The sequence below is a fragment of the Phyllobates terribilis genome, unplaced genomic scaffold (genome assembly GCF_046119375.1).
Source record: "Phyllobates terribilis strain yellow unplaced genomic scaffold, ASM4611937v1 Scaffold_12__6_contigs__length_324123572, whole genome shotgun sequence".
Taxonomy (NCBI): domain Eukaryota; kingdom Metazoa; phylum Chordata; class Amphibia; order Anura; family Dendrobatidae; genus Phyllobates; species Phyllobates terribilis.
In genome coordinates, this window is record NW_027362772.1 from 193,789,915 (window position 1) to 193,814,048 (window position 24,134).

At 41.7% G+C, this 24,134-nt stretch overlaps 1 protein-coding gene across 1 annotated transcript in view; it reads left to right on the plus strand.

Moving 5' to 3' along the window:
- ZSWIM9 (zinc finger SWIM-type containing 9) overlaps nucleotides 1–24,134 on the plus strand; it is a 68,062-nt gene that overhangs the window by 36,775 nt on the left and 7,153 nt on the right. The window contains exons 5-7 of the mRNA XM_073656546.1: nucleotides 207–1,356; nucleotides 6,864–7,069; nucleotides 22,740–23,844. Of these exons, the coding sequence (XP_073512647.1) occupies nucleotides 207–1,356; nucleotides 6,864–7,069; nucleotides 22,740–23,844 (2,461 nt within the window). The remainder of the gene's footprint in view (nucleotides 1–206; nucleotides 1,357–6,863; nucleotides 7,070–22,739; nucleotides 23,845–24,134) is intronic.

A 24,134-nucleotide genomic window follows, 5' to 3' on the forward strand; every position in this document is an offset into this window, starting at 1 on the left:
ACAGTGTGAAGAATATGGTGTCAACAACTGCATGTGTTAGTCTAGCCTCTGAAATGGGGGGGGGGCAGTGGATTAAAACATTTTTTTACTATACAGAGATGGATCACTCATGACTCATAAAGACCCACTGTTTTATCTCTATTTATTGTGCAAAAGTGATTGTTTTCAAAGATTTCCTGAATTACTTTAAATTCTTTATTTCACAGGAAACGTTGTCCTGCAACAATTCAACTGCGATTGGGCCCAGAAATGGACAAACTGATCATCACAAAAGCTGACCTCAATCACAGCCATGATTCAGAAATTGACCTACCATCTCGTTTTACAAGAAAACCTGCGTCCTTCGAGGAATTTTCAGAGAAAAAGCCTTCTGATGTCTCTGATAAATTTATGGATAGAACAGATTTGACAAAGCTTCTTCATTTACACTTCCCATTTGGCAGAGAGTCACGATTTTTAGATGAACTTGAATCTCTATTTAACACAGACCCCGGTGTAAAAATAAAACTTGTTTATTTAGATGATAAGTTCACAGTGAAAAATATATTTTTTATGACAACTGGCATGCAGAATTTGATTCAGCAGTTTTCCGAGCACCTCTATGTTGCTTTCCTTCCAGGTCTCAATCAAGAGTTTGATTTGTATTCCGTTTTATGCCAAGATGAAGATTTTCAGTGGAAAGTATGTGCCTATTGTTTTGCAAGGAAGCAATCCCATGAAACATTAAGGTTTCTTTTACTCTCTGTTCTTCAGATACACTCAGATTTGAGCAAACAAGTAAAGTTTCTAACCCTAAACCCGGATATTCTGAATCACTCGGATGCAAAGCCACTGTTACCGAATGCCACAGTGAAGCTTTGCTTACCATTTGTCTTTGAATTTATGCATCAAAAGATTACATTTTTGAGTCAAATGGAACAGTCTCAAATAAAAGAACTGCTGGTCAGTCTTTCTCGAGCCACATCCACTGACATGTATACGCTGCACCTTAATGACTTGAGGGCGGCTTGTCCTGATGAGGTTTTCCAGTACTATTTTAAAAGCTGGCATCCATTATGGAACGTCTGGTCAGGAAAAGACAATAGGACAAATGATTTGGAAAACTCAATTTTTAATTATGTTAAAAATAAGCATGAAGATTTAAAAGCACAGCTTGGATCATTGCCCACTTTAAGTCAATGTCTACATGCATTACTTGTTGAAGATGAAGGTCATATTCAAGAACAGACTGAATCCAAAAATGCTTCACTCTCTGAGGAAAGCTTACCTGTGTGTGAGGTAGAAGCACTATCCATACCAATCAAGGAGGAAAGCAACGCGGTTGTGGAGCAAACTGCAGAATGTGAATATAGTCAGGTATTCATTGGAATTCTTATTTTGTTAGTGCCAGTAACAATATTTCTTCTTAAAAACACTTTTGCTCCAGTATCACTTGTATTTTTTGGCGATGCATAGTGCAATGACTGTTAGGGATGCTAGTAGCTGGCTGCTAGCCATCTGTGTATCGGTAGCTGGAGCTTGTGATTTATGTGTAGGAATGTCAGTTATAACATACAGCTGAAACCGGGCTGCAACAGCCACCATCAGTGCTAGCTTGGCACTGCTGTCAATCGCAACAGCTGCATCTAGATGGTTTACAGAGGGAGAAGGCTCCCTCTGCTGCCCCATTGCTACACCCCTTTTTTCACGTCCTGACGGGATCACTGGGTGTTGGGGCGGCTATTTGGCTTGCTACGCACTGATGCCTGTTAGGCTCTGCCAGCTACAGGACCTAATAGTCTGTGTGTCTACAAGTATAATATATAATGCATGGCAATACATAAGTATTCCAGTGTAGTATACCAGTGATCAAACAGTGCAGTGTTTAAGTCCCATAGTAGGACTAAGTATAAAGGTAAGGTTTAGAAAAATAAACAGGGAAATAGGCAATGCATTACGCCTCTTTTTTACATAACGTTTTTAAAGTTTTATTAGTGTAAAAAAAATAGAGCTACAAAACTAACATGTCATTTAAAAATATTGGCTATACCTTTTATGAATTACTTTGAGGGCTATAGGTTCCAAAATGGGATCACTTCTGTGTGGTTTCCATTGTTGTAACACGTCAGGGGTCTGCAAATGTTCTATGGCGACTGTAAACTCTTCCAGCAAAATTTGGGGTCCAAATGCCTAATGGCTGTCATATCTTGGTGAGCCAAAACACAGCCTACGACAGTCCACTTATAGGGTATTGCCTTACTCAGAAACAAATTGCCTAATAAACTGCATTCTACTTTTTCTCATTTGACCTATCGGAAAATTTTAGGAAAAAATAAAATGACATTTTTTTTTACAGAACATAATTTTTAATTTTGCTGTAAAAATCTATGAAACACATTTGGGGTCAAAATGCGTACTACACCCGGAGATGAATTCCTTTTAAGGGGTGTATTTTCCAAAATGGGGTAACTTTTGGGAGGGTGGGGGTTCTGCTGTTCTGGCACCTCCTGGGCTCTGCAAATACAATATTATGTATGTAATCTTTTCCAGTAAGCCGCTCTAAAAGCTAAATTGTTCTCATTTTCTTCTGAGCACTGCTGTGTGCCAAAACAGTGATGTATGACCACATATAGGGTAGTGCCAGTGCCGTACTGGGAGAAATGGCGTATCAAATTGAGTCTAAAGCAATGTTTTATTGGAGAAATGGAATTTCATTTTTTCATTCCACAATTCCTGCAAAGCACCTGAAGGTTTAACTTAATTACAGTATTTTACGTCTATGTTCACCCAAGGTTTTTTTTTCTGCAGCAAAACCTGCTCTTTTGGCAGAAAAGAAACTTGGTACGTTTTTTGCTACGTTTTTGGTACGTTTTTCTGGATCCCAACGTTTAGCAGAAGCATGAACGTAGGTCAACAATGCAAGACATATGTGAAACCATATTAACCAGACTTACAAATGTAACAGTGGGGGGAGGTGAATTGTTCGGAAATAGTTTACCTAAGACATTGGCAGAGCATTAAGTTTGTAGGACACTGTTTACTTTCATACTTTGTTCTGCCATTGAGTTGCTCAGGCATTGTTGAATTTCACACCTCGCTCAGCTAATGTTTACTTTGTATGCATCACTAATTTAATTAAATTGCATTAATCCTAACTGCCATCTCAGGTGACCAAGACCAGATGGTTTAAACTTGGGAAAATAACAAAAATATATGGCTTTCACATACTGCTGTACTTGCTTTTTTCACTAAAAACGCAGCAAAACCTGATACCTGCATTTTTTGCAGCGTTTTTGCTGCTTTCAATGGGTAAAAAACGCTGAAAGAAGTAACATGCTCTATTGTGCCAAAAAACTATGCAAAGCACAAAATACTGAGGACAAAGAAAAACAAGCTGTGTGCATGAGATTTCTGAAATTTCATAGACTTTGCTGGTACTGTAAAACGCAGCTGAAAACTTGCATTAAAAAAACGCTGAAAAAACGCCTAGTGTGAACAGAGCCTTAGAGTATATGCACATGCCAAGTATTTGTTGCAGACATTTCTACATTAAAAATGGGTCTCTTGGCATTAAAAACGCACATATTTGATGAGCTTTTAAAATGTGTTTTTTTCCCACATATTTGAATGGATGAAAAACGCTGCAAGAAGTGACATGCAGCAAATATGAAACTGCTTCACATCTGCAAGGAAAAAATGAGCAATATGTGCATGAGAGTTCAGAAATCTCATTTTCCTTGCTGGGACCAAAAATGCCACATGTGAACATAGCTTAATTGTTGCACTTTTTAAAATGGTGTGCTTTATTGGGGGTCACAAATATAAAAGGCACTTGAGAACTGAATCAGCCCCTAAAAGAAAATAGGTTTCTAAAAGTTTCTTGAAAATGTGAAAAATTGGTCTTAAACTTAAGAGCCATCTAATGTCCCCTAAAAAATAAATGAAGGTTAAAAAAAACCATATAGCAGGCATGTGTTGAATTTCAATTATTAACTATTTTGTGTGGCATGGATACCTATTAAGTTCGAAAAGTGCAAATTGCAATGTAAATTGATACGTCAGCTTTAAAAGAAATGGTGTCCCAATGCATCATTACAAAGCATTAAATGGGAAAATCCGCTGAAGGTTTTCCTGCAGATTTTTATTCTGGTCCACTTTCACTTTTATTGTACTGTAAATTGCTACATATTTGTGTTGTGGACACCGCTCCATGAACTAAAAACCTTCTGTAATCTGTCGTGTGATAGAACATGCTGTGATCTGAAAATGCGGTCAGCATATGGAGAAACCGCTGTTTGACACCAATGCTTTTTCCATGTTGTTCTATAGCTCGAACTAAAAACAGAACAAATAGAGATGTAAAATATACTGAATTGTATGAGTGTGTTCCCGCAAATGTTGTTAAAGACCGTTTTCACCAGCAAAGATGTTAAGAGTCCAGGTGGCTGAAAGAGTCACTGAGTTAAACTAATCTTAGAGGGAACTTGGCATCAAATTCATCCTGCTGCAACAACAGGCAGCATGAGTCTGACACTGGCTGTGTGATTGCAACAAGCTATGTTTCACTGTGAAAGAAACGCTGCCGCACATCAGAGTGCACATACTGGGGACTTTGGGGAGGGAACCGACTAGTCCGAGGCTGGTCCCCATTCTGCTTCTCTTTGAACGGCTCTGGTTGACTATACATAGGGCGAGACCTGTCAGTCACAGAGATGGGGATGTGTGAGAAGCCAGACAGAGACTTGTCTCAGACTAATCAGGTCTCTCTCTATGGCTTAAAGTGTGTTTTGCTGATACGCGGCAGCATTTCATAGTGACACATGCCTGGCTCCAATTGCACAGTCAGTGTCTGATTCATGCTGCCCATGGTCGATGCAGTATTCATGCTGCCCATGGTCGATGCAGTAGGAATCGGATGACAGATTTATAGATACAGTCATGGCCAAAAGTTTTGGCACACTTGAAATTGTTCCAGAAAATGAAGTATTTCTCCCACAAAATTATTGCAATTATGCATGTTTTGTTATACACGTGTTTCTTTCCTTTATATGTATTGGAACAACATAAAAAACTGAGAAAAAAGGCAAATTGGACATAATTTCACACAAAACCCCAAAAATGGGCCGGACAAAATTGTTGGCACTCTCAACTTAATATTTGGATGCACACCCTTTGGAATAAATAACTGCAATCAATCACTTCCTATAACCATCAACAAGCTTCTTACATCTATCTCTCAACTGGAATTTTGGACCACTGTTTTGCAAACTGCTCCAGGTCTCTTATATTTGAAGGGTGCTTTCTCCCAACAGCAATTTTAAGATCTCTTCACAGGTGTTCAATGGCATTTAGATTTGGAATCATTGCTGGCCATGTCAAAACTCACCAGCGCTTTGTTTTCATCTATTTCTGGCTGCTTCTTGAAGTATGTTTGGGGTCATTGTCCTGCTTGAAGACCCATGACCTAGGATGCAAACCCAGCTTTCTGACACTGGGCATTACATTGCGACCCAAATTCCTTTAGTAATCTTCAAATTTCATGATGCCTTACACACAGTCAAAGCACCCAATTCCAGAGGCAGCAAAACAACCCCAAAACATGTGAACCTCCACCATATTTGACTGTAGGTACTGTGTTCTTTTCTTTGTAGGCCTCATTTTGTTTTTGATAAACAGTAGAATGATGTATTTTACCCAAAAGCTCTATCTTGGTCTCATCTATCCACAAGAGGCTTTCCCAGAAGGATTTTGGCTTACTCATGTACATTTTGGCACACTGCAGTCTAGTTTTTTATGTCTGTGTCAGTAGTGGGGTCCTCCTGGGTTTCCGGCCATAGCGTTTCATTTCATTCAAATGTGGACGGGTAGTTTGCGCTGACATGGATGCTCCCTGAGCCTGCAGGACAGTTTGAATTTCTTTGGAACTTGATTGGGGCTGCTTATCCACCATCCGGACTATACTGAGTTGAATTTTTCGGTGCCGTTAACGTCCAGGGAGATTAGCTACAGTACCATGGGTTGTAAACTTCTTGAATATGTTGCGCACTGTGGACAAAGGAACATCAAGATATCTGGGGATGGACTTGTAACCTTGAGATTGTTAATATTTAAAAAAAATGGTTCTCAAGTCCTCAGACAGTTCTCTTCTCCTCTTTCTGTTCTCCGTTCTTAGTGTGGCACACACAGGCATAGAATGCAAAGATTGAGTCAACTTCTCCCCTTTTTTATCCGATTTCAGGTGTGATTTTCCTTCTGGCCACACCTGTTACTTGCCGCAGGTGAGTTTGAACGAGCATCACATGCTTAAAACAAAGTTCTTTACCCACAATTTTGGAAAGGTGCCAACAATTTGTCTGCCCATTTTTGGGGTTTTGTATGAAATGATGTCCAATTTGCCTTTTTTCCCCCTCTGTTTTGTTGTGTTGTTCAAATACACACAAAGGAAATAAACATGTGCATAACAAAACATGTGTAATTGTAATAATTTTGTGGGAGAAATACTTCATTTTCTGGAACAATTTCAAGTGTGCCAACACTTTTGGCTATCACTGTATGTTCAATGACTTCATGTGGAGTAATATGAGCTAGCAAGCATGTAGTGGTAGTGACGGGACCAGGCTGCAGCACTGTTGTATCTGTAGGCAATGTCCTCCGGGACGTTTAAACACTGGAGCTACTCTTCAATGCAAGGAGCCTCCATTGAACACCGTTTTTATGTACATAACTGCAAAGCCCAATGCTCGTATTTTCATAAATGAACCTTCATACAGGGAAGACCTACATTTTATGTTAAAGAGCTCTGAATTAATTTCTGTAGAGGTAAATAATGTCTGGTTTGTAGATTTCTTCCAAAATCACTAAAAGGACCACATTTTTTCTTATAGGATTCTGAAGATCCATTTAAAATGCAACTAAATGGCAAAGAATTTATCAGCTGGGATGAATGCTGGGCATATTTACAAGGATTTACCAAAGAAAAATTTAATCTCCGTTTTTCACCACTTGTTGAAGAGGATACAGCTGAAGTGCCCATAGTACCAACGGTGTATGAGTCTTTGAAGTACAGCTGGGCACAGCTTTTTTGCACTTGGTATGTCATTTTTTCTGCAGTATAAAGCCCCTGATCTTTTTGTTTTTTCTTTCAGTAAGTTCCATTGAATTTTTTTAATATATTTCTGCAAAATGCAGAAACTCACTTTATATTGGAGACTGTGGTGATAGGGGAAGTTACAGAATAAATGTGTATGATTATGTAGCACAATCAGTTTAACATATTCACTCTCCCTATGTGATGGAGAGTTTTGTAATTAAGGCCCTGATAAATGTTAAAGTTACATGAACGCACTGATTTAGGTGGGAATGGTGAACGATTTAATGTGTTTCAGGGCCTTCTCACTCTCCCCCAATCTAAGATGAATGTTCATGGAACTTGGTTTAGTCGGGAGATATAACTGTGGTGAAGTGCATTATTCAATGCAGGCAGTCAAATAATTGGCATGTGTAATAAATGGGAAATCAGGTCCACTCACAGCAGAGATTTGTCAGCTCTTTCTACTGGGGGCTCACAAGATTGACAAAGATAATGCATGCACCTCACTAGACAGCCCAAGATAATGTCTAAGCCTTACCATTTATTCTGAATGTCAGCCCAATACCCTTACCTGGGGAGGGTCAGCCCAATACCCTTAACTGGGGAGGGTCAGCCCAATACCCTTAACTGGTGAGGGGCGGCCTCCCACTCTTAACTGGTGAGGGGCGGCCTCCCACTCTTAACTGGTGAGGGGCGGCCTCCTACCCTTAACTGGTGAGGGGCGGCCTCCTACCCCTAACTGGTGAGGTCAGCCTCAGAGGTTAAGAAGATTTGCGCTACAACATTGGAACAATAGCCTCATCTTGTTAGTAGTTCACCTCTCTGGATCATGGTTTCAAGATTAAAGAGTAACAGTTGTTTTAATTGTTATTTCATAAATTAATAGTACACATAAAAAGAAGCAACTTTGTAATAAATCTTAGAGAAATCTGCTTCTTTCTTTGCCAGAACTGATTAGTCATTATCAAAATTCTCAATTATGAGCTAAAAATCTGTATTCATTGAGATGGCAGTTGCAATGGATGCAATTCTATGTAATGGGAGGAGCTAGTGGCCGAGCTCCTCCCCCACCTATCTACATAGAATCTCATCAGTAGCAGCTGCCATCTCCCAGCTGCCAGGAACCTGCCTGTCCAAATAGTTTTGGGCAGCTTGTAAACTATGTCTTCCTTGAAACGCCACAGAAATCACGCAGCCTACTTTTGATACATGTCTGTGGATCAGCCAGCATGTATGAGCTGTCAGGTTCTTTGCCTCTCTTTTCTGTTTTGCTCTGCTTCACTCCATTGCATTGCATTCACATTTGTTTCTTCTGGAGTACGATATGTGATATTTCTGCTTGTAGTCCAACCTGACATTTCTTCCCAGTCTTGTAGTTCACAGTCCTGTGGTTTGACCCCTCCATACCAGATGCTGCCAATTACATCTTGGCAGCGTCTGAGACTCAAACTCCTACATCAGCTGCCAAGCTGTGATTGTCCGTGTCTCGGAGGAAAGGTGACAGCGTATACCCACAGAGAAGATTGTGAAGAAACGGCTAATAGTGCGCTCCAGAATAAACTAATGTGAATATATCTGCAATGGGGTGATGCATCGCAAAACAGAAAAGTGCAGCACAATCGGGGGAGCTCAAGGATTTTTACAAGGTATTTAAAGGGGTTGTGCCACCATAAAGAATACAGATAACCACGCAGAAAAGGTGGAAATAAATAGTTTTGTAATTTATAGTGATTAAAATTATGCTCCATTCAAAATATACCAAGCTTTTATTTTTTGAATTTTGCTCGCTGGCGCCTATCTGGCGTTATTTAACAGTGGCCGATCACCTGGTCGAGTTTGCGCAGGTCATCATAAGAGGTCCGACTGCCCCCAACTCCCCACCCCCGGTGTGCACAACGTATTCTCCCTCACACATCTGACAGCGCAGGCTCTCTGCAGTAAGCACAGAGCGTGTCCGATTCCGCACAGCTGACCTCCGCACAGCTGACCTCCAGGTGAGATCGTTCTGCTTCACAGACTTGTGTGAGCCCGATAGCAGACGCTTCCCCACACTCACACAAGTCTGGGGGGAATTGGACTTCTTATGATGACAGGAACTGCGCAAACTTGGCCAGCTGATCGGCGACTGTTAGGTTGGAATGAAATAATTCCAGGGGGCGCTAGAGAGCATAATTCAAAAAATAAAAGCTTGTTATCTTTTGAATGGAGCATAATTTTAATAACTATAAATTACAAAACTATTTATTTCCACCTTTTCTGCTTGATTAACTCTATGCTTTATGATGGCACAACCCCTTTAACTCCTTTAAAGCCTGAGGCGTATTAGTTCACCCCAGGCCATCACCCCCGGTTCAGTGAGGGCTCAGGCTGTGATCCCGCACTGAACCGGGCACATGTCAGCTGATTTATACAGCTGACATGTGCCCGCAACAGCCGCGGGTGGAATCGAGATCTACCTGTGGCTGTTAACCAGTTAAATGCCGCTGTCATTCTCTGACAGCGGCATTAGCCCCGCCCATCGGTGACCCCATCACTTGATCGCGGGTCACTGATGCGTCGGCATGACAACCCAGGGTCTGCAGCAGACCCTTGTGGCTGTCATGTAAAGATTGCTATGAGCACCACCTAGTGGTCGGCGCTCATAGCACAGGAGCATTTCTACTGCATACAGGCGATCTGCTCACTGCCTGTATGCAGTAGAAGCAAGTAGTATGCAGTAGTAGCCTCCTATGGAGACTATTGAAGCATGCAAAAAGTGTAAAAAAAAAAAAAAAAAAAAAGGTTTTTAAAAATATTTAAAAAATTAAAAAAAATATAAACGTTTAAATCACCCCCCTTTCGCCCCATTCAAAATAAAATAAAAAACAAACACATACACAAATTTGGTATCACCGCGTTCAGAATCGCCCGATCTATCAATATAAAAAAAGAATTAATCCGATCGGTAAACGGCGTAACGAGACAAAAATTCTAAACGCCAGAATTACGTTGTTTTGGTCACCACAACAGTGCAATAAAATGCAATAACGGGCGATCAAAACATCACATCTGCTCCAAAATGGTATCAATAAAAACGACAGCTCGGCGCGCAAAAAATAAGCCCTCACCCGGCCCCAGATCCCGAAAAATGGCGCTTTCTTTTTTTTTTAAAGCAAACTTTGGATTTTTTTTCCCTCCCCTTAAGTAAAAAAGAACCTATACATGTTTGGTATCTAGGAAAGGAGGGGTCTCTGCTAAGCAGAGAAAAGGATGGTTACACTTGTTCATATGTAAAAAACAATTCTTTATTGAAAATTATTACATCATGTAAATACACATACGAAACATGTCCAACAAGACAGAGTGCTAAGACCAAACCATGTGAATTAAAAGACCATGATCACAAAAAATGATAAAATATTGTGACGCAACAGCCCCAGATAGTGGACTTACATAACGCGAATGTCAATGGGGAAAGAAATGGAAATATCAGTGTTCAATCAACATTGTTAATATCCTTATTTATGCCATTAGTGTAGCCACATGATTGAATAGCTCATGGATGAAAAATGTAACATCCCCATGATGTATATAACAATCCCCATATCACATCCAGGATGCCCAATGTACTGGATATTATCAATCCCAGAATATATATATGAATAATAAAGATAATGTATATCCAATTGTTTAGGGAAAAATATACCTGGATTGTCGTTCGGCCACCAAATGAACCGCGGTTAGCGTCACCCCGAGACGCACTTTTCAGTAGAGAACCTTCTTCACAGTATCTACAAAGTCATAATGACATGGAGAATAAGAATGGCAGGTCAGTTTTAGCATTCAGTGAACGTGGTAAAAAACAAAAAAAACTGTGGTATTGCACTTTTTTTTTGCAATTTCACTGCACTTGGAATTTTTTTTCCCATTTTCCTGTACACGATATGGTAAAACCAGTAATGGCGTTTAAAAGTACAACTCATCCCGCAAAAAATAACCCCTCACACTACCATATTGACCAAAAAATAAAAACGCTATGGCTCTGGGAACAAGGGGAGCAAAAAATGAAAACGGAAAATCCCAATGTCCTTAAGGGGTTAACTACATTTTTTGAGCAATAGACAGGTTCTCGTTGACTTTTGAAGGTACTTTTAGGGGCCTATATGTCAGAAAATCCTCAACACCCCTTTTTAAAAAGTGCACCCCAAAACTGCATTCGGAAAGTTTGTTAACTCTTCAGCTACTTTACAAGAGTGAACAGAAAGTGGAATGAAAAATATAGATTTTTGGTAATCACAGTAAAATCTTTTTCGTATTCTTCATTGGGTTTATATATTGCTGACACTAAGAATATATATTAGAAAAAAAAGCTGACTGCTCCCCAATAAGCTACACCTGGGCAGCCAACAACCAGCTGCTCAGTTAATGCAAAATCAATAGGAGGAGCAAAATCAAGCCCCCCACTCAAACAAGGGAGGGTGCTGTATCCCCCAATGAAGGTTGTCCTAAAGCATTCCCTGAGGTGGAAAATCTAATACCAGTACTGCTTGCAGTACCCTTCTGCTAAGAATTGCATCCCTAGATGCAAAGGTAAGAGCCCCACAAAGAAGTAGTGGCCATATGAGCTAGAAGGACAGACGCCTTTAAGTGTAAAACCCAGGAGGCTTCTACCCCACAGGTGGAGAGAGCTGTGTCGTGGCAGGGGCGCCCTAGATTTGTTATACCCCATCCTGATGAAGAAGTTGGAGAGACTTCAAAACGCGTAGATTTTGAATTTGTAACAAACAAAAATAAAAATTCCTTATTGGAATCTTTTGATTCGAGACATCTTTTCCACGTGGATGACCAGCAGCGCAGTGAAAAACAGTTTGAACTCCTTATTGCATCCTATCTGCTACATTAACACATCGAAACCTGAGAATAATGGTAGCCCTAGAGGCAGTATAATCTCTGTCTGAGCATGCCGGGATCATTCATAAGGTTTTTGATCATCTGAACAGAGCTATGAGAGACAGGTAGATCTCCACAGCTTTGACTACGTCAGCTAGCGTAAGAACCTCTCAGGGAGATGAGAGGTGAAGTACCTAAAAGAAGAAAGAGCAATCTCCTCAAAGTCCACGGCCCCACTATCAGTATTTGGTCAGTTTTTTTTTTCAGGAGTGGGAGCCAAAATCAGGAGTGAGTGACAAAATGCAGAATTGGTGACTAGTTTCTATTATACCTTTTCTCTGATTGTTCCTCACCTGGTTTTGGCTCCCACTCCTGAGGAAAAAATACTGACCAAATATTGATAGTGGGGCCGTGGCTGCATGTGCTGAGAAAAAGGAGAGAGATGAACGTCAGCACTTTATCCTGGATAAGCAGAGAGTCAGTTTAGAGCCCCTTTGGAGCCTTGCCTGATGGAAGAGATCGTTGGAGAGAGACAAATCACCCTGCTGGAAAGTAGAAATGGAGAGATATCTCTGATCGGCATGAAAGGAAATAATAATTTTTTATTTCTATAGCGCCAACATATTCCGCAGCACTTTACATGACTGAAGGGCAACCAAAACCAGATTGATCTCCCCCAGATCCAACGGGGTTAATACGGTGGTCCCTAATTCAAGCTGCCCAGGTGGGCTGTCCTGACCTATGGCCTACAAGTCAACTTCTGATGAAACAGAATAGCCAAGGTAGCAACTTGGCTCTTGGAATTTAACCCTGGTTCAAGACAGGCATGCCAAAATGAAAAGGAGGGTATCACTATAGGAGCGCTATAGAAAGCCTATTGTTCACCTATGTAATGGTGGAAATGTAACGTCTAAAGCCCATGTGCCCTAATCCTTCTCAGACAAACCTAATCCGAAAGGCTCGAAGCCTTCCGAACCGCAGACCCAACAGAAATCGCATAGAAGAGGAGACCATTGGGAAAGGTCTACCTGGATGCTATGGGTGGGGTGCCTGAGGCATCTGCAGCTCCCAACTCCTATCTCAGTAATGGGTAATTCTGTATTCACTGAATACAGATTTTACCTCAGAATTGAGAATTTTGATAATGACTGATCAATTTTGGCAAAGAAATGAGCAGATCTCTGATAAGATACGTTGGTTATTTTTTTGAGTACTAAATTTTTACTTCATAAATCAAAAGATGATGATAACTCATTACAGATTTTATGCACACCCAATCATCCTCATCCTGTACTATATTCCAATTGAACTTGAACATTTATTGTTAAAGGGAACCTGTCATTAGATTAATGCTGTGTACACAGAGAGACCTGTCAATCACCTGTAGTGGGGCAGAGCCCCCTCAGACTAGTCACGTTTCTACCTATAGTCCTCAGCCGACTTTTCAAATGATGTCTTCTCTGATACGCAGCATTTCAGAGTAACACGAGCCAAGCTAAAATCGCACAGCCAGGCTCGGATTCATGCTGCCCTAGTTCGGGCAGCATGAATTTAATGATCGCTACTGGCTTTAATGGGAACCTAAACAAAGAATAGTTTAAATAGTTTGTTGATTTTAAGTCAAAATTACACCATGGGTACTTTAAAATAACGAAAGAAACATTACTTACCTGGTTATGGGCATGCTGCTACCAGGACCACCACTCTTCTGCCCACCACCGGTATTGATTGACAGGGCTGTAGCAGTGATTCTACAACACAAGACTTTTTCAGCCAATCACTGGCCTCCTTGATGGTGCTGAGGTAGACAGCACAAAACCTCTGAGGCCAGTGATTGGCTAGGACGGCGTGATGTGGAGTGATGTCAGAGCAGCATCCATGTACACAAGGCCGGTGTGAAGCAGCAGAGTGACAGCGCTGGGATTGCAGCGGCTTCAACAGGAAAGTAAGGCTTATTGTTTTGTTTTTTTGGTTAGTTTTTTTAATGGATTATCAGCTTATGGCCCAATATAGACTGAAAGCAGAAGAGCTATTTAACCCCTTCCCGACCTTGGAAGTACTCAGTACGTCCTGGTTTGGAAGTGCTTCCTGGCCTTGGATGTACTGAGTACGTCCAGGCGATTTTGCGATCGCCGCCGGGTGTCAGCTGATTCTGACAGCTGACACCCGGCTCTCAGTGCCAGGAGCGATAGCCGCACCGCTCCCAGCACTTTAACCCCCTATATGCTGCGATCACAGCTTTTAGCGAGCAGGCAGAGGGACAGAAGCCCCTCTGCTCTTGGATCGGGGACCCCGCAAGGTCATCACAGGGTCCCGATCGTCGCCATGGTGACCCGATTCTTGAATTGATGGCTTTTGTTCATTTTGCCTCCCAAAAATTGGAATAAAAGGTGATGAAAAATGTCATGTGCCCGACAATGGTACCAATAAAAATGTCAACTCGTCCAGCAAAAAACAAGTCCTCACATGACACTGCCATATGGAAAATTATATCTCAAAGTACGGCAATGCAAAAACTAGTTTTTGCATCATAAAAGTGTTTTTTAGTGTGTGACAGCAGCCAAACATAAAAACCCGATATAAATCTGGTATCGCTGTAATCACACCAACCCAAAGAATAAAGTTGTCTAATCACTTATACTGAACAAGGAATGGCATAAAAAATAAATAAAAACAATTCTTCCCCTTCTGTTGATTGGTTCATTCTGCCTCCCAAAGATTACAGTAAGGCTCAGCGCATTTTTATCCTGCGCTATATTCTGAGCGTTTACATCGGGGTTTCCATATCTGTGACATAGGTGATTCAGACGGAACCCCGGCGGACGATTTCCTTTAATGAGGCAGATAGAGGCACTGTGGATACCATCTGGCCTATGATCCGATGATGCTTGTCTTTTTTTTAGGTGCACATAACAGTGCCATCCACCACAGTTTTGTGCAAAAAAAAAGGACACTGCTAAACAGCAGCCAGACGGAGTCCAGAGTAACTCTGCTGCCTCATGATAGTGAATGCATCACTCGGGGGTCTCATCTGAATTACATCACTCAGAGACTTAGATGGAAACCCCGATATCAGTGCTCAGCGTAGAGCATAGGATAAATGGGAACATTTTACATAACATTTTGGCTCAATCCACAAAAAAGCTAGTCCCCACTCAGGTCCATCATCTGTTAACATTAATATAGGGGCTTCCACGTTACTAGTAGCACAGAGGCTCTGGAAAAGCGAAATGGCCCTTGCCCCCAAAAAGAAATTCAGCAAATTCTGTGCTCCGAAATCCAAATGCCCCACTTCCTTCTGAGCCCCAGTGTGCCTAAACCGCAGTGAGCATCCACATGTTTGGCATTTCTGTAGTGATAAGAGCCCGCCTAATTTACGGGTGCATGTCTCCAAAAGCATGAGCTGGGCATAACGTACTAGTCACTACAACGTACTGGTCACTACAATGACAGTTTGCAATTTTCACTCCGCAACATCCACTGCTGCTTGTTTATGGAAAACACCCATGGAGTAAAAATCCTCACCACACCTGTAGATAAATTCCCAAAGGGGTATAATTTCCAAAATGGGATCACTTGAGGGGGGATTCTGCTCTTCTAGTACTTAGTGTCTCTGTATATGGAGTCCGCATACTATTCTAGAAAAATCTGCTCTCCAGGATGCAAATAGCGGTCCTTCCCTTCAGAGTCTCGCCGTGTGGCTAAGCAGTACTGTACAGCCTCATATGGGGGCTACATTCAGCAGAAATTTTGTGACAAATTTTGGTGCTATTTTTACCCATTTCCCAGTTTGAAAATGCAAAATCTGGGGCTAAAACAAAACTTTGGTGGTAAAAATGTAATTATTCTTTCTTCACCTCCCAATGGTGTAAAATTCTGTGAGGCACATGTGGTGTCAACATGCTCACTGCACCTCTAGAAGAATTCATTGAGAGGTGTAGTTTGTAAAATGGGGTTTCTTATGGGGGTTCTGCTGTTCTGGTACCTTAGGGGCTCTGCCAGTGTGACATTCCAATGTGGCACTGTCAAACCAGTCCAGCAAAATATGAACTCCAGTTTGGCGCTCTTTCCCTTCTGAACTTTCCCCTGTGCCTCAATAGTAGTTTTTGACAACATATGGGGTATTGGCATACTCAGGAAAAATTGTACAACAAAATCCATTTTGGGTCCATTTTCTCCTGCTATCCTTGTGAAAATGAAAAAATTGGGGGCTAAAACAACATTTTTGTTTAAAGAAAAAAAATTTCTTCATTTTCACAGATCAACGTTGTAAAATTCTGTGAAGCACCTGTGGGTTTAAGGTGCTCACCACACATCTAGATAGATTCCTTGAGGGGTCTAAAAGGGGTCACTTGTAGGGGTTTTCCACTGTTTAGACACATCAGTGGCTCTCCAAACGCGATATGACATCCGCAGACCATTCCATCAAAGTCTAAGTTCCAAACCGCCACTCCTTCTCTGAGCTCTGCCGTGCACCCAAACAGTAGTTTACCCCCACATATGGGCTATATGTGTACTCAGGAGACATTTTACAACAAATTTTGAGTTACATTTTGCCCTGTTACCCTTATGAAAATAAAAAATTGGTGCTAAAAGAACATTTTTGGGGAAAAAAATATGAATTTTTTATTTTCACGGCTCAATGTTACAATGTTATAAACTTTTGTCAAGCACCTGTGGTTTCAAGGTGTTCACCACACATCTAGATAAGTTCCCTCAGGGGTTTAGTTTCCAAAATGGTGTCACTTGTGGTGGGGGGGGGGTTCCGCTGTGTAGGCACATCAGAGGCTCTCCGAATGTAACATGGCATCCGCTAATGATTCCAGAAAATTTTGCATTCAAAAAGTCATATGGCGCTTCCCCCTTCCAAACCCTTCTGTGTGCCCAAACAGTTTTCCTCCACAAATTGTATATCGGCGTACTCAGGAGAAATTGCACAACAAATTTTGGGTTCCATTTTTTCCTGGTACCCTTGCACAAATAAAAAATGTAGGTCTAAAGTAACATTTTTGTGAAAGAAAAGTTAAATGTTCATTTTTTTCTTCCACATTCCAAAAATTCCTGTGAAGCACCTGAAGGGTTAATAAACTTCTTGAATGTGGTTTTGAGCACCTTGAGGGGTGCATTTTTTAGAATGGTGTCACTTTTTTTTTTTTCAGTCATATAGACCCCTCAGTCACTTCAAATGTGATGTGGTCCCAAAAAAGTGGTTTTGTAACTTTTGTTGGAAAAATTAGAAATCGCTGGTCAACTTTTAACCCTTCTAACTTCCTAACAAAAAAAAATGTTATTTCAAAAATTGTGTTGATGTAAAGTAGACATGTGGGAAATGTTACTTATTAATTAACTATTTTGTATGACATATTTCTCTGATTTAAGGGCATAAGCATTCAAAGTTTGAAAATTGCAAAATTTTCAAAATTTTTGCCAAATTTCCATTTTTTTTCACAACTAAACGCCGGTCATTTAGAAGAAAGATTCCCACTATCATGAAGTACAATATGTCACAAAAAAGCAGTCTCAGAATTAGTGGGATCCGTTGAAGTGTTCCAGAGTTACCACCTGATAAAGTGACACTGGTAAGAATTGTAAAAATTGACCTGGTAATTAACGTGCAAACAGCCTTGGAGGGAAAGGGGTTAAGCAAGTATATTAACCCCTTTCTGACGTGATCAGTAATAGTATGTCCCTGTGCCCTGGGCCTATTGGATCATGTATGTACTATTATTCATAATGTTTAATGCTGTCCCGTGACCGAAGTCGCGGCGATCGCATTAAATTTCTGGCGCCATCTTACCTTAGTGTAGATGGCGTCATCATCCTGGGGGGATGGCGCCACCTCCCGCAACCACGATCGCTGTGATTGGCTGTTCAATTCTGAATAGCCAATCACAGCATTTCTCACTGTTTCAGGCAATCAGATTGCCTGAAACAGTGATGTGCAGCCTAAGATTGGCGCTCCTAAGAGCACCGATCCTAGGCTGGTGCCTAGCAACGCCAGCCCTGGCCCCAGCACGCTCTGATTGATGCGATCGACGATGACATCGATCGCACCAAATTAGAACGCGTGATAGGACGTTGACTTGCCTGTCATTGCCCTATCACCCACTATGATGGCAGCTCTGGCCCCAGCCGGCTCTGATTGGAACGTTTGATGATGACATTGATTGCACCAATCAGAGTGCGTGACCGGTCTGTGACCTGGCTGTCTCCGCCCTATAACCCCCCTGTGACCGCCTTGCATCTCCTCACAGTTGGTGAGGATTTGTACAGGGTGGTCCCACTTCTGATCGCTGGTGTGCTGGGCCTTGTGGTGCCACAGAAGCCTCTGTGACACAAGACCTTTCTCCTACCTGCTCCGGTCACTGCTCCCGTCTGCTGCTGCTGCTCGGGTCTGCACCTGCTGCTGCTCCTTACCCGGTCCCCTGCTCCTGATCCGGCCTCCTGCTGCTGAAAGGAGAACAGAGAAGACTTTGGTAAGTCCATCTCTGATCTTCTCCTCATCCTCCTCCCCTCTCTTTATCCACCTCCCCACCCCAATCTCCCTGCCCCCCTCTTTTTACCCCCTCCCCACCCCCCTTTCTGCCACCGAGAGCTGATCAGTACTTGATCGCTGATTAGTACTTGATTCCTCGGGTTTTTTGGCAGTTTTTTTTTCCCCCGTGCGTCCTGCAGTGGCGAGTGCAAATCACTGACTGCACATCACTGATCCGCACTCGTGCTCGCTGTTTTAAACTCCCCCCCCCCCCCTTCTTTGCACCACATCCGTGCGCACATCCAGCAGCCACCGAGCGCTGATTGGTAACGTAGTTCACTGATCCGCACTTTCTCTTTGCACCACCTACGGTTGTTCCTTTTATTTTTTTAATATTTTTCTTTCAGAAAAAAAAAGTTTACACCATGGACACTGACACACGCACTCTAAATAAAAGTACTGACATACACGCACCACATACATAAAAAAAAAAAAAAATGTCCCGCTCATCCCAAACCCGCTATTCAGTGGAGGAGGCATATGCTTTCCTTGCCTCCGACATTGACAGTGAGGGAGAGGATCCCACCTTTCTTTATTTTTCTGACTCCTCGTCGTCCTCCTCTTCTTCCTCAGGTGCTGCTGAACCGCCATGCAGTCGCCCCTGGAGAGAAGATGAACCAGCGCCCCCCCCACTGCTGACCCCGTATGGATCTCGCCCCCCCGAAAATTATGAGCCACTGATTCCTGATTTCATGGCGGAATCAGGAATCAAGTTTGACACCACCGGCCTCACAGAAACAGACTTTTTCAAAGTCTTTTTCTCTGAGGATTTTGTAAACCTCATGGTGGGCCAAACAAATTTGTACGCTCAATTTTTGGAACAAAACCGGTCATAATTTTCTAACTTGTCTCCTGTAGACGCAGTAGAAATTATGAAGTTTTGGAGCCTGTCCTTTCATACGGGGATCCAGAAGTTCAGCAATACTGGAGTCTTAACGTTTTGTATAACACTCCAGTGTTCCGCATGGCTATGATCCAGACACGTTTTGAGGCCATCCATAAGTTCTTACATTACAACGATAATGCACAGTGTCCTAAACGCGATGATCGTCTTTTCAAAGTTCGGCTGGTCATCGAGCCCTTCAACAACAAGTACAACAAGTTTGCTGAAGTGTACGTGCCCTAAAGGGACATCTGCGTGGATGAGTCCCTAATTTATTTTAAAGGGGAGGCTTGGATTCCAGCAGTACCTGCCCAGTAAGAGGGCCCGGTACTTAATTAAGTTGTATAAACTGTGTGAGAGTACCTCAGGGTACACTCACAAGTTTAGAGTTTATGAAGAGAAGGACTCCCGGATTGAACCCCCTGAATGCCCCCCCTGTTCTGGGAGTGAGTGGGAAAATTTTGGTGGGATTTGGTGCACCCACTGCTGGATAAAGGTTATCACTTTTACATGGATAAATTTTATACCAGCATCCCACTCTTCAAGTCCCTCTGTGCGCGAGGTACCTCAACCTGCGGTACTGTCCTCTAAAATCAGGCCTCCCAAAGATGGTAATTGGGCAGCAGCTCAGAAGGGGTGAGAGTAGAGTCCAATGTAGCGACCACCTGCTGGTGGTCAAGTACAAGGACAAGAGGGATATCCTTCTCTTGACCACCATACATGGTGATGGCAGTACCTTCAGCACTGTACGCGGTTCCTCTACACAGGTCCTCAAACCAGACTGTGTAGTGGGGTACAACAAGTACATGGGGAGAGTTGATCTCTTTGATCAAGTCCTCCAGCCGTACAGTGCTTTGAGAAAGGCCAAGGTGTGGTACAAGAAGCTGGCCGTGCACATCGTACAGATGGCAATGCACAGCGCTTTCCTTCTATCACGATGTGCAGGCCAGACTTCTAAGTCGTACCTTCAGTTCCAGAAGGTAGTGATCAAGGCCCTGATATTAGGCAGTGGTGACGGAGTGGGCCCCAGTACTTCTGGAACTGAAGGACCTCGAATTGTATCAGGCCAGCAATTCCCGGGGGAGGTCCCTCAAAAAGGAAAAAAAGGTAAGTCACAAAAGAGGTGCCAAGTGTGTTACAAAAGGGGAATACACAAGGACACCATTTATCAATGTTACACCTGCCCTGACAAACCTGGCCTGTGCATGAAAGAATGCTTCAAAAGTACCATACTTCCATGCATTACTAAATTAACTTCTGACGTATGACAACCTGACGAACACTACACAACTGACGTATTGTTCGTCAGGTTGTCCTACGTCAGTTGTGTAGTGTTCTTTAGGTTGTCCTACAAAACTGACATATGACACTACATTATAAAATTCACATATCAGGAATCCGTTCCAAAAAGGGGGCGCTTCTTTGGCATTTCCACTGTTTAGGCACATCAGGGGCTCTGAAAACGTGACATGACGCGCATAGACCATTCCATCAACGTCTGCATTCCAAAGCGTCACTCCTTCCCTTCCGAGCCCTAACACGCGCCAAAACAGTAGTTTTCTCCAACACATTGGGGTATCAGCGTACTCAGGAGAAATTGCACAACAGATTTTGAGGTCCACTTTCTCCTGTTACCCTTGTGAAAATATTTTTTTGGGCTAAAATAACATTTTTGTGGAAAAAATGATTTCTTTTATTTTCACAAGTCAACGTTATCATTTTCTGTGAAGCACCTGGGGGTTCTCAAAGGTGCTCACCACACATCTAGATGAATTCATTGGGGGGGGGGGGGGTATAGTTTCCAAAAAGGAGGCACGTTTGGGCATTTCCACTATTTAGGCACATCAGGGGCTCTGAGAACCTGACATGACGCTCACAGACCATTCCATCAAAGTCTTCATTCCAAAGCATCACTCCTTCCCTTCCGAGCTCTGAATTGCGCCCAAAAAGTAGTTTCTCCAACACATGGGGTATCAGCATACTCACAAGAAATTGTACAACAATGTTCTGGGTCCAATTTTCCTGTTACCCTCGTGAAAATAAAAAAAATTGGCTAAAAGATTGTTTTTGTAGGAAAAAAAAGATTTTTTTTTCACGGCTCTACGTTATAAACTTTTGTGAAACACTTGAGGGTTCAAAGTGCTCACCACACATCTAAATAAGATACTTAAGGGGGACTAGTTTCCAAAATCGGGTCACTTGTGGGGCGTTTCCACTGTTTAGGCACATCAGGGGCTCTCCAAACACGACATGGCGCCCCCTGTCAATTCCAGCGAGTTTTGCGTTGAAAACATCAAAGGGTGCTCCTTCCCTTCCGAGCCCTGCCGTGCGCCCAAACAATGGCTTTCCCCCCACATATGGGGTATCAGTGTACTCAGGAGAAATTGTACAACTACTTTTTGGGTCCAATTTCTCCTGTTACCTTTGTGAAAATAAAAAAATTGGGGTCTAGAGTAAAATTTTAGTGAAAAAAAGTTAAATGTTCATTTTTTCCTTTCTCATTTGATTAATTGCTGTGAAGCACGTAAAGTTTTAATAAACTTCTTGAATGTGGTTTTGAGCACCTTGAGGGGTGTAGTTTTAGAATGGTGTCACTTTTGGATATTTTCTGTCATAAAGACCTCTCAAAGTGACTTTAAAATGTGATGTAGTCCTTAATAAAAATGGTTTTGTAAATTTCGTTGTAAAAATGATAAATCGCTGGTCAACTTTTAACCTTTATAACTTCCTAACAAAAAAACATTTTAGTTACAAAATTGTGCTGATGTAAAGTAGTCATGTGGGAAATGTTATTTATTAACTATTTTGTGCGACATATCTCTCTATTTTAAGAGCATAAAAATCCAAATTTTCAAAGTTGCTACATTTTTGCCAAATTTCAGATTTTTTTCACAAATAAACGCCGGTCATATCAAATAAATTTTACCACTGCCGTGGAGTACAATATGTCACGAAAAAAATATCTCAGAATCAGTAGGATCCGTTGAAGCGTTCCAGAGTAATTACCTCATAAAGTGACAGTGGTCAGAATTGTAAAAATTGGCCCGGTCATTAACGTGCAAACCACCCTCGGGGGTAAAAGGGTTAATGCTGTGTGAGGCCAGGTCACAGTCCACATCTTGATCACACTGATCATTTGTGTCTGGACTTGAAAAATGTTTATTACTCACAAAACTAATTCAGCTCAGCAGAAGGATGAGGGGAACTAACAGAGTCCACATTACCAAGCGGATATAGATCTATCCACACAGCCTTAGTTGGTAATGAATACTAAATTTAGACTAAATATTACAAATCTGGACTAAATCCTGACTTTTGCAGCTAAATTATATTGTATACAACAACAATAAGAATTTTCATGAAACCTTTCTCTCTTTATTCAGGGCGAACTGTTCAGCATTCATCGAGGTGACATTGGGTCCACAGAAAGACAAACTAGTCATCACCCAAAGCAATTTGCATCATAATCATTCTGACACCAATACAACTGAGGCGCCACCAGAGAAGAAATATAAGCCGTCGCCTGTGGTGGGTTTACCAGCACAAGTTGCTAACAACATATCTAAGAAATTTTTGGAACCAAGTGACTTAAAACGTCTCCTCCGTTTTCGTTCTGGTGCTTTCGAGGACCGCACACAAGTGTTAGCAGAGCTGCAGTCTCTCTTCTTTACTGACCCTGAAGCAAAGGTCAAATTGGTATTTGTGGAAGATAAACTGCATGTGAAGAAGATATTTCTGATGACCTCCACCATGAGAAATACAGCTCAGAATTTTCCTGAATATCTCTTTATTGATGTTTTTTTAGAATTTAGTCAAAGTTTTGATTTGTACACTATTTTTTGTGATGTCAAGGGAGAAGGTTGGACACCATGTGCCTATTGCATTGCTAAAAAAGGGATTGATGGCATATTCACTTTTCTTTCAGGCTTACTTCTTAAGATTCTCCCCACCATTAGTAACAAAGTAAAACTAGTAACGCTTAGTCCTGACATCCAAGAACCAATTACCCTGGAAGCTCATTTTCCACATGCTAATTTGCGGTACTGTATGCATTTAGTTCTCAATATAATGTATAGCAGAATCTCTCACCTCGATACTACTGTTGAAGCCCAAATTAAAAACTTCCTCCATATTCTTTCACAGACTTGCTCAATCAAGGTCTATGAGCGATATTTAAATGACCTGAAGGTCATTTGTCCGGCAGAAGTTTTTCAGTATTATTTTGAGACCTGGCATCCACGTAGAAAAACGTGGGTAAAAAAGGATAATAGGACTGAAGAATCTGAAAGAAATCTGTCTGAACTAGTATCTGTCAATCATGTAAAACTCAAGCAAGCTGTCGGCTTTATGCCCACTTTGCATCAATGCCTTTGTTCTATACTTGGCAACCGTGTGAATGCATCCGGCAACGACCTCCATATCCAGAGAGCTGATATTTCTTCTTTTTGTGATTATGAGAAACCCACAGTTCCACTTCTGAATCAACAGGTAAATTAATCTTTTGAGACTTAGATATTTCAAACCTGAAATGAGGTTTACTGCATGTGTAACGGATGTAATTAAAATAGCGCCACAAGGAGATTTTATGACCGCATGCAGTGGTAAAATTGTTTGTTTTTTGGGTTGTTTTTTTTTGCATGTTCTTTTGACTATAACATGCACTTTTTAGGGAAAAAAATCTTGGTAAAAAGTCCCTCTTAGTCTGGACTCCGGAGAACTACCTGCTTAAAGAGGTTCTCCAAGAATGAGATAAATGATAAAATGGAGTCCCTGATATA